The sequence below is a fragment of the Mirounga leonina genome, unplaced genomic scaffold, assembly GCF_011800145.1.
Source record: "Mirounga leonina isolate KUSES-001 unplaced genomic scaffold, KU_Mleo_1.0 Mir_93, whole genome shotgun sequence".
Classification (NCBI taxonomy): domain Eukaryota; kingdom Metazoa; phylum Chordata; class Mammalia; order Carnivora; family Phocidae; genus Mirounga; species Mirounga leonina.
In genome coordinates, this window is record NW_023270854.1 from 11,044,848 (window position 1) to 11,056,524 (window position 11,677).

At 35.5% G+C, this 11,677-nt stretch overlaps 1 protein-coding gene across 2 annotated transcripts in view; it reads right to left on the reverse strand.

Moving 5' to 3' along the window:
- CDH7 (cadherin 7) overlaps positions 1-11,243 on the reverse strand; it is a 115,923-nt gene extending 104,680 nt beyond the window's left edge. The window contains exon 1 of one of the 2 annotated variants that reach the window (XM_034996333.1): positions 11,027-11,243. In XM_034996333.1, coding sequence (XP_034852224.1) covers positions 11,027-11,236 — 210 coding nt within the window. In that variant the 5' untranslated portion in view covers positions 11,237-11,243. The remainder of the gene's footprint in view (positions 1-11,026) is intronic. The other variant, XM_034996334.1, reaches the window with a different exon arrangement.
- Between the last annotated feature and the right edge of the window lie 434 nt (positions 11,244-11,677).

The following is an 11,677-nucleotide window of genomic DNA, read 5'->3' on the forward strand; positions in this document are numbered from 1 at the left end:
TTCACACCATTCTCAAGTGGTGGAGTCACTATTCAAACCCAGCTCACATGACTGAAAAGTGTGTTTTTACCACCATTCCTGCCCCAACTAAAATAGACCTACGGCTACCTGATCACCCATCATATTACTGCATAAGAATTTCTGAATTCAGAAAGAGATTATAGTGAATGAGATTTAAAGCCCCAGGCAGCTCTAATATTAAGTTTTTAAAAAAGAATAGATTATTTTTCTTTTTGATGAAAATATTTGATATTTATATAATATTTAGATTTAATTATTAAGGAAACGTGATTTGCAAAAAAATCTTTGTGATAATGCATATTTCATAACCAAAATTGCACAAAATTTGTTTTTGCTAAATTCCAAGAGAGGTCATTGCTTGAAAAAAAATAATAAAAAGAGCTATCCTCTGAAGTAGCTTCAACTCCTTCCTCCTTAAAGCTTCAATTTCTCCCACATATCCTTCAGCTCAGGGTAGAAAGTTAAAAATGGAGTACTGTGAAAAATTAGACTTTGTCAGTGTGCCCAGAGTTTACAGAGAATCAAACTTAAACATAAGTCAGAAACCACTGACAGCGTGGAGAGAGTAGCACTAAAAAATATATGTATTACAAGAGATTAATAATTGGAATATTAGTTCCCTATGTTTTTCATCATAAATTCCACTGTGAAATCTTAATTGGATCTGAAACAGAATGCACCACCTCCTTCTGACCCTAACCCTGAATCCTCTTCATTCATTTGTATATATCTTCCACAATCAATTGGACTCATGTTTCCAACAAATGACCTAATCAATGGGAAAAAGAGTCTTGTTTCAGATCATTACACTCCACAACTGCTCTCCCAAATTCACTGAACATAGCTGTTATACCACAGGTAAAAGTCTATTTGCAAATGTTATAATGATCAACCAAAAAGACAACTTATCCTTTGCAATAAAGCTTGTATTTTTAATTTCAATGTCAAGCTTTATAATACCATCCCATCATTTGATACTAATCTTTGTAGAAAGCCCATTTCCAAGGTTGCGTATCTGCCGTACAATTCAAGTTACTTATTTTAGACGTGGCTTTGTATCTCTTTATATACTCCACGTGTGACTAGCATGACAAATCAGCTCTCTCCATGTGCGACAGCCATGTGATGATATTCCTCACCTAATTCCTTAGCAATCATTTTTAACTGATGGTAGCTTCACTTTTCTTATATATAATTACATTGAGTCCCAATGACTATAACTCACCAGTATCTGCTTCTCCTGAATAAGCAAAATTAGTTAGCCGCCTAAATCCAGCTCTGTTATGATTCAGTTGAGAAAATTATATAAACTCTGTCAAGGATAGAGTGGGTGTGAGATACAGAACTGAGTTTCTCAAATATGTTATGAAAAAGAAAATGCTGACTTTTATTTCTTCGTCATTTCAAACCAAGTGCAGAATGTGTAATCTTTTACTCTCCACACACATTCTGCTCCAATGTGGACCCTTAAATGACTCACAAATCAGAAAAATCTAATTTAAGTAGGGTTTGACTAATTTCACTAGTGATCATCACAAATCTTTCAAACTCACATCTGTTGAGCATTATGTATGTGTTGTCCAAATCTTGATTGTGTGTTTTCAGTTAAATACCTTAAAACATGTCAGCATTTTAACTAAGAAGATAAGTAAATATTCTAAGGGAAGCATTCTTATCAGATAATTGCACACTGTTTACACACAAAACTTGCTGGAATGATGTTAATCATTTTGGTTCTTGTAATTACCATTCCGGTAACAGAGCCCCATCTTGAGAAATTAGTCTTCTGCCTTTATCTTACAGAAGACAAGGATTCTAACTTGACTAGGAACGTAGATGGCCTTACCGTACTATCTTGTTCCCCCTTACCCCCACCCCAACACACATATACACATCTTTTGGGCTCTATCTCTCTCATTCGCTCTTTTGCTTGTGTAGTGACAGCTCTAAGGATAATTCCCAGGCTTTTGGTCTGAGAAGACCTAAGGCTGGCTGAGTCCAACATGAGTATTTTCCTGACCATTTCCTTTTCTCTAGATGCCATATACTGGGATGTGTTCAGACCTTCCCTTATACTGAAATAGTAAGCCATGAGATGCAGAAGTAAACTCCACTAACTTTGGAGCCTATCTTGCTCCAGGTCTACCTAACAAATACTCCATGGGCCCACACTAGCTCAATGGAATATTGCCCTGCAAGGTAAGGCCAGTTGGATACAAAACTCCTTTATCTCTTTTATAACCCCCTCTGGGATGGGCTACTGGTCATCCCACTTGTCTGAAAAGGTAATTTTATCAGTTAAAACTCCTTAAGTATATTGTATATTTCATATACCAAAGATGAGAATTTTTAAAGGATGACAGTTTTAAGAAAATGGAATGAAAGTCCTAAATACTTTCTTCCCAGACTCTCAATAGTTTGTTCTTTTTGTACACCTTATTCTGAAAATTTCAGTTCTACAGTTCATTTTTAATATTTCTGTGTCCTGGCTAAATACCATTTAATCTCTGCATTACTACCATTGCTTATTATTCTAACCATATTCAGTTTCAAGACTTGTTAAATTTTAGTAAGTGGTATAAAATGATTTGACAGCCCCGTATGTGTATTTGTTCTTTTTTGAATACACACCATTTTAAAGGTAAAGGTTTCAAAAACTATGTTAAAAGAGCTTGGCAGTAACACAACATGATCTGATACTTTGCAAGAAAACAAAATATATTCATAGACCTAAAACACCTTATTCACATTTTTTCCAGAAATTTACTTCTCAGAATTGATACAAGCATCCAGATTTGTTTTCTAACCCTTCTGAATTATAGCTCTAATGATTGTTCCCTTACTCTACTTATATTACTTCCAAATGTATCAATAACCTCATTTCTAATAGGAGAATGGCTCCTTTCTAACTCTGAAGATTTAATCAGCATTGACCATGAAACAGAAATTTTATAGCCTCTAAAAGGGATCATTAGGAGAAATTGTCATTACTAAATCTTTTCAAACATTAAATATAATTCTATTCATTGTTTAGATTTCAACTCTCCTGTGACTATATTAAAATGTATGACATTCGATTGCACTCTCTTGAGCTACTTCTTCTACGTTAGTGAACTCTGAGTATCTATTATTTTCTAAAACAATGTTTATGTACAATTATGAGGTTTAAGTATTTGTGGCTCACCTTCCAGTGTAAAATGGTTCATTATATTTTATAAACAATGGAGGAAAAAGCTCTTGTTGTTAACTCTAGATCAGTAAACATCTTGGAATCCTGGACTGTAGAAAATATTATTGCCTGGGCTCGAAAAAAAATCAATTTCCCTGAAACATATTAAATTGATGTGCTTTTGAGAAATAAGATCAATTACTATATAAAATTATGGACATTACCTGATGGTATTATAGATTTAAACTTGACCCACGTTTCAGATGAATCCACGCCTCATCCCTAAAAATGGACAATGGACCATCAGCCAATAAGCCCCCCTCAAACGAGTTGTAGTATTTATTCCAATTCATACTGACAGCTTAGTTTTATACCTCCTTCAAGATTTCAAAACTTTCACATGTACTCTCAGAAGAATCTAGCAGACACCACCTTAACCAAGCAACCAAAGTCAACATCACTACTCATGAATATATCAACGTCCATATCTCCTGACAGAATGCACTGAGAAGTGCACAGCATTCCTTCTGTGGCATCCTTGGCAAAACTACATCACTTAAAATGTCTCCATTAGGAAGAAACATGAAACTAAGCTAGGTTGTAAAATATGCTACCAAATGGTCAAGAATGACCATGAAAGACCGAAGAACTATCCCAAACTGGAAAAGACTAAGGAACAAGATAAATGCAAGATGTGGCACTGGGTAGGCTCCTATCAGAAAAAGTACTGTAACAATTAGAAAATGTTGAATACAATTTGTAGATTAGTAAATAGTATTATACCAATGTTCATTTCCTGGTTTAAATAGCAGGTGTCATCATGTAATGATACTAACATTTGGAGAAGATGGGCTTAGGAACAGTACTCAGCAACTTTTTGGAAGTCTGAAATTATTTTAAAATAGAATGTGTTAAATGTTCACCTACTTGATCTCCATTTTACAGTGTGAGGATAAAATTTTATTATGCTTTAAGAGCACTGCTCAAAATGAGAAACTTGTAAGTATAACCTAGGGTTTGTATTTACTGATCTTTCTACTATATAAAGTTTCCCCCAATACAATTTTAAAAGACTCTGTCCTACTTTCGAAGAAAGTGATTTTTTTTTTGCTTTGATTTGAAGATTGTATAAAAGGATTATGAAATCACAGAGGTATCCTCATACAAGCATTTGTTCATGGATCCATGAATTAGTTCCTCTGTTTTTCCCACCTCGACAGCTGTAGATTACCTGTAGAATTTACTACTTCCCAATGCCATCTGGTTACCTGCTTGGCTTATCAAACAGATTAAATTTTATGAAGGAGAAGAGGTTTTTTGTTTTGTTTTTTTATTTTTTTTATTTTTTAAAGATTTTATTTATTTGGGGCGCCTGGGTGGCTCAGTCGTTAAGCGCCTGCCTTCGGCCCAGGGTCCTGGGATCGAGCCCCGCATCGGGCTCCCTGCTCTGTGGGAAGCCTGCTTCTCCCTCTCCCTCTGCCCCTTCTTGTTTTCCCTCTCTCACTGTGTCTCTCTCTGTCAAATAAATAAATAAAATCTTAAGATACTATTTGAAGAAGAAAAGAGAGAGAGAGAGAGAAAAGAAGAGAGAGAACACAAAACAGCTTTACAGCATGCCAAAGAGAATTTGGGGGATATAATGTTAAGCATATTTATACAAACCACGCTTTCTCTCTGCTGATCATAATCACAATGACAGATAATCAATATAAATCATGCAAAATGATTAGGATGAAATTCCTTCCAATATAGTTCTTATCTATATATGCTTGAACCAGCAAAGGCTCGGTGACTGTCCTGCTATTTACCTAATTCTGTCACTTATCTTGGTGAGCTACAGAGACTGCTGCAATTTCTGCGACTCTGTATTAATGAGCCCTGCATATAAAGCTTGTCAAACAATTACAGCGCACTTAGCACAGAAAGGCCCGATATCATCATTTTAGGTTATCTCCCGTCTTTTGCACTTAAAAACAGCATGCGTACAATGTGAAAACACAATGGTATATCAGGAATGTTATTTTAATTTTTGCTTCTCCCACCACCAAACGTATGACATGTAAAATATGTACAAACAAAAACACATGTTAAAGATGACAGCATTTTTAAATGACTTTGATCAACATAATCAGAAAATTTAGAGCTAATCTAGACTATCTAGTTTGACTATAATTAGGTTGATAACTGTAAGATTCCTTTCCTCCATTTTAAGCCGTGTAGTCAGTCTCACCTGATAAAGCCTCTGGTAATTATAACCTTCATCTCTAACCTAAGATAACGTTGAAGAGAAAATGAGCAATATTAGACTGAAGTAATAGTAGGCTTTTTTCATTTTGGTGGCAAATCTGACATGTTTTATTTCCCTCATAGTTTAAAGGAAATAAACAAACTCTGAATTATTGATTTTATGTGAAGAAAATGCACTTAATACTTTATAGTTACATTGGATATTATAGGAACTAAAAATAACTGCCAAAAGAATATTTCTAAAAATCTAAACTTATTTGTATCCCATAGAGCTGATACATGTGCAAATTCCTTTCGAAGCCACAAGAGTTCCACATTTCTGTCAGTAAAGAAACAAAAAGAACAAGGGTCTTCTTAATTCACTTTGGTTATAAAAATAGTATGAAAATTGGTTTTCCATATATACAGAAGGAAAACAAACTATTTGCTTTCTTCTAAGACTGGAGCCAGCCTTAAGTAATCTATATATTTGGAGGACACTTTTGCATCTTTCCCCTCCCAAATCTACAAAATAGAAATGTTGCCATGATGAACATGTTCCTCCCTAAGTAACTAATATTTGTGATTATTTTCTTTTTGTGTATTTAATATAAATTTGCCCAATTACGGAATCTAATTCAGAACTCAATTTTTAAACACAATCTATCTTCAAGATGAAAATTTCTGGGGGCACCTGGGTAGCTCAGTCAGGTAAGGGTCTGCCTTCAGCTCAGATCGTGATCCCAGGGTCCTGGGATCAAGTCCCACATTGGGCTTCCTGCTCAGTGGGGAGCCCGCTTCTCCCTCTCCCTTTGCCCCTCCCCCCTTTCATGTTCTTTCTCTCTTTATCTCTCAGAAATAAATAAAATCTTTTTTAAAAAAGAAGAAAATTTCCTTTCTGGAACACTGAGCATAGCTTCAGTTATCAGAATCTCTTGGTAGGAGATACTGCTGAGGTGTAATTAAATGCACTGAAAATGCTCACCAACACTTTCCAGCAAGCTTAAATTTATTTTTTTATTTTTTCCAGCAAGCTTAGATTTAAAGCAGAGTGAATTTCTGCATTTCTATATATCTGATTTTGAATGGGATAACAGGTATAAATTCTCCCTGAATGAGGAGGGAAAAAGGGGGAGTAGCAGAAAAGGCAAGAGTGATGTTAACAGATAGAGAAGCAGACATTTCAGTGAAAGTAACAGCCCAGAGCGCAGGGATCCGCTGGCAGCCCATTATGGTAGGAGAGATGAAAAACGCATAATACCCAGAACAGAGGCCGAGGCCCATGGGCTTCTCTAGGCATTTTTTTTTTTTTTTTTTTTTTGTCAGATGAGTAGGGGACGTTAAGTGAGAAATGCCAAGGTGAGGAAAAGACTAATCTAGAAAAGTGCCTTGTGATGCAATGAGATGGCTAGAAACGGCTACTTCCTGTGTACTTCAAATAGCCAATTCAGGAGGCATTAAGTCACAGGAGGAAAAGAAAGGACTCTGTCGCCTCATTCTCCCTGTAAAAGGACAAGAAAACAGGAATGACGGTAATTAAGAAATACTCTTGGGGAATGGCGCACTGTTACTCTTTAAAACGGTACTCTGCACCGCATGGCGACTACAGTTCATGATCTTCCACTGCATATCTGAAAATTCCTAAGGGAAGAGATCTTAAAAAGTTCTCATCGCAAGAAAAGGTAAAATTGTAAAAATGTAAGTGTAAGGTGACAGATGTTGACTAGGCTTATTGCAGTGGACATTTCACAATACACAGAAATACTGAACCATTTTGTTGTATGCCTAAAACTAATACAATGTAATATATCAATTATGCCTCAATAATAACAACAACAACAAAAAGTTCTGCCACAGTAATGTCTAGTGATTGTTTCCTTAAGTCTATACATTTAGATTCAGGAGTTTATTAGCTGGTATCACAAGAATAAGGTGGGATGCTAATGATAAATGCCAAATTCTAACACAGCCCAGAATTGCATACCATAAAGGTCTCTTGGTGAGGGTTCTAGAAGACCTCCTGGTCCCGTTCAACAGACTGTTCTGCTTTGATCTTGACTTATTATGTTAGACCCAGTAAATTGGCCAAAATAATAAGGTCACAGCATCTTCTGACTTCATTATCCTCAATGTCCTAAAGACCATATTTTATTTACTGTATAGTCATTTAACTGATCTTGTTGCCCACCAGCCATAAATATGATCTCCAAATTTAACGGTCTTAAAAATTACAGGTATCATTTCTCTGACATTAGAATTCAAGATAGAATCATCTGCTTAGACTATTTGCCATAGTCTAATCATACACAAATATAAAAACATGCTGTTTTTCTAAGCAACACCCAACACAGACTATTCTCCTAAATAACTGCAATAAGTTTAAATACTACTTAGTACATAAAATAATGCCTATTTTCACCTGAAGGATCACAAATACAACACTGGACATATAATACAACAAATCATCCAAATGCGGTCATCTTATAAAAAATATGTAGTAAACAGAATGTCTAGGTTAAATGAATACATGTTCCGAATATTTTTATCTCATTTATTCTCAGAAAGAGACTTGAATTATAGGTATCATTGTTCCCATTTTAGAGATGAGGTAAATTTTAGTAATATTAGGTAATTTAACCCAAATTCTACAACTACTAGGAAGTGGTAGAGTCCACAATGAAACTGTAGTCAATTTAACACACACTGTAATATCCATTATGTGATCAAATTAAGCTATCAAGTTTATCAAGGACATTATATTTTCCAAATTAAGTAACTAGATTTTGTCAGGAAGACTAAGAGTCCAACCATCTAATTAGTATAGGTTTAAATACATGTCTGTAAAAAGTAATGATTGCATTCCTTCTTTTCTTCCCATGAACATCTGCCTCTACAGGTTTCCACATCTTCATTTATATTTTTTTTTCATTTTCTAGGTCTTGTGAAAACTTTTGTTCATAGCCATTTCCTCCCTCAATTTAAAAAAAAGGAAAATACGTTTATTCTACATAACCCAAGTGATCGAAAATGTAGAGGCCAAAGTCATTATTATAACTTTCTATTCAGAGCACCAACCTAAGAAGAATCATTTCATCCTCTCATATAGACAATCTAAACTATTCAAGTTCTCTGCCTCCTCCTTCCAAGCAAATATAAATTGCTCCTTTGAAGCCTTTTGTGTCTATCAATTCCCTTTCCATCTCAAATTATTTTACTGTCCTTTTTCTGGACTTGCCTGTTTTTGTCAATCAAGGCTTTATTTTTCGTTTTGTTTTGTTTTTAACCTATTTACCATCCTGGACATTCTTTTTACTGTGAATGACAGTATTGAACTCCCAATATACAGCCTGCCAAGAGATAAGCACAAACTTGTTTCCTGTCACATAAAATCTACTAAGTGACGGTGTCCGATTAATTGAAAGAAAAGCACAGAATATCTCTTTCACTAATCAAGAAACCACACAATTTCTCTTAGAAAAATATCAATAGAATTGCCTAGTAGCTTTATATGCATTTGGAATTTAAGTCACCTAGGGGTATGCATTTTTGTAATTCTAAATGGCCTTACAGGGATTCAATATGAGCATTCTCAATTATGATGTGAAAATTTTAAAATTTAAAATAAGGGTGTTTTTAAAATTTTAAATTATGTTTGTTTCAAAATGTCAACCCCACTCGGGCAACTCCACTTAAAACGAAATTAACGGGAATATTTCAGTCGTCTTTAGAAAACTTTACATTCCCATACAAGTGTGATTTCACCCAATAACTACTGACTCTTTATGAATTCATTGAATATTATATACCTATCTACTAAAAAAAGTTTGATGAATCTGTTAACTACGCATTAAAAATAAATGAAATTAAGGGCCTGATTCCTAGTCAATAACACTGCATAATGATTATTGCTCTCACTTTGTTGACAAGAAAATGAATGAGAGAGATTGAGAGAGAACTGCAGTAAATGCACAGTCTATGTGATGGTACTATTAAAAAAGGTACAATGGCTATAAAAAATATATGCACAAAAACCCTTGTGTACTTACATATCCTTTCTTAGGGCAGAAAAATGCTACCACTGGGCCACAAAAACATCCTAATCCACATCCCTAGAAACTCTTTAACTTGTTCAGGTCCTCTTTGTTTACAATACAGTATCAGTCAGTATTTATAAAATATAGAGGCATCAAAGGAATAAAATAATAAAGATTACTTTGACTTATGTGGGTACCCCATCGACAAAAACAGATTTTTCACTCTTCCTTAAGATGTGTTCAAATGACACAATGGCCCATGGAATAAATAACAAAGATTCTTTCTCAGTTATTCAAAGTTGAAAATTCACTCATGGATAAATTCATCAGTTTGCTGTGCTTCATTTTATCAGGAAGAGACGCAGAACACTGGCCAAGTGAAGAGCAGAAATGCAGATGTATAGATATCTGGCCGGCGCGCGCTACTTAGAAACTCTTTACCAGTACCGAGCACCAAACTGAGAAATTTGGGAAATGTTTACATAAGCAAACCTGCAGTAGAGTAGAGACTGGGAACATGTTAGGAGGATGGTAGGGCCATGCTCTCTCAAAGGGCCCTTCAGTTCAGAAAGCACTTGAATGGAAATCCCCTTACCCAAATATTCACACAGAAAGAAGCTGTGAAAAAACATCCCAATTTGGCTACCACTTGGCCCCCAAACACATACCACAAACTGTCCATTTTTGTCTGATACCAATTAGAAACTGACTTCTGTTCCCATTCATTTTTAACCGAAAGGAAAATCTAAAAAAAGAAAACAAAACAACGGATCCATCTAAACAAGACCACCACTAAGAAAAGTGGGCAGAATTGCTCATAATTGAGGGACAATAGGCTCAATAATTTCACTTTGCAGTCTTTAAATTACAAGTATCAGAAAAGCAGTCTTACACAATTCACAGCGCTCACCATGAGAGACTCTGGACTCTGAGAAACAAACTGAGGGTTCTAGAGGGGAGGGGGGTGGGGGGATGGGTTAGCCTGGTGCTGGGTATTAAAGAGGGCACATACCGCATGGAGCACTGGGTGTTATACGCAAACAATGAATCATGGAACACTACATCAAAAACTAATGATGTAATGTATGGTGATTAACATAATAATTAAAAAAAGAAAAGAAAAGTTAATGAAAAAAATAAATTACAAGTATCAGAAAAGCATATATAAGCATAAAGTTAGTATGTGCATTATTTATGTAGTACTCCCCGCCCCCAAAAAAGAAGCTAAAAAACCAACTGCCTGTAAGTACCCACTACTCTTCATTTATTCGTGAATATTCTTGTTCTAATTTTGGAAATAAATGTTTTACTAGTGTGCCACAATCATGGTTAACTAGGCATCTGTAGACTCCTCCTCTGTTTCTAGAAATAAACATCACTCCCTAAATTATGGCTTCAACGTATGGGTAACAATCTGGACTATAATTTCAAAGTGGCTAATGCCAAAAACTTCATGAACTATTTCACAGGAGTAATAGTTTACGTTTTCCACCCCCAAAGCAAAAAGAGCAGTTCTCCATCCAAACACAGACATTCACAATAATCATTTGTGACTTTGAAAGGCCAAATGCCCTACCTTTCCTACATAGAGAGGGTCTGAACCCATGTATTCCTCCAGCACAAAGAACTGATTCCACACCCAGCTGCGCTTGGTCCGGGACCTCCCTGATTGGAAATAGGGCTTTGATCTGGACCCGGAGAGCTCTGCTTGACTCATCCCAGACAAACACAGGAAAAGAGCTATTAGCTGCAGAAAATGGCAGAACTCCACTTTGCCCAACTTCATCTTTTTTTTTTTTCTTTCGTTTTCCTGTGTAAGAAAAAAACCTCGACAAGAGAAAAGGCACAGTTCCAGTTGGCTTAGTAGCTCTTGCCTCCGGCAGGGTGTCAGCTGGGAGTCCAGAGATAATAATTTGTAGAGTGTTCGATTGCAAGGGGTCACCACTGCTGAATAACCTTCGCCAAAGAATGGTGTAATAGGTACCTAGCAGAACAAAAAGAAAAGCTAGTGTCAGAAACCAAAACACATCATAACTTTTAACTTTCATTTACTTACTATTGATTTTCCCAAGATACCATCATTTGCATAATCATTAAATTATTAATTATAAACTTATACATTTACAATGACTTTGCCACATGTACAAATCACATAAATACTGCTGATACAGAATTATCCTCATTCCACAACACAATCTTAAAACTTTGTGTTTCTTCTAGGCATTCT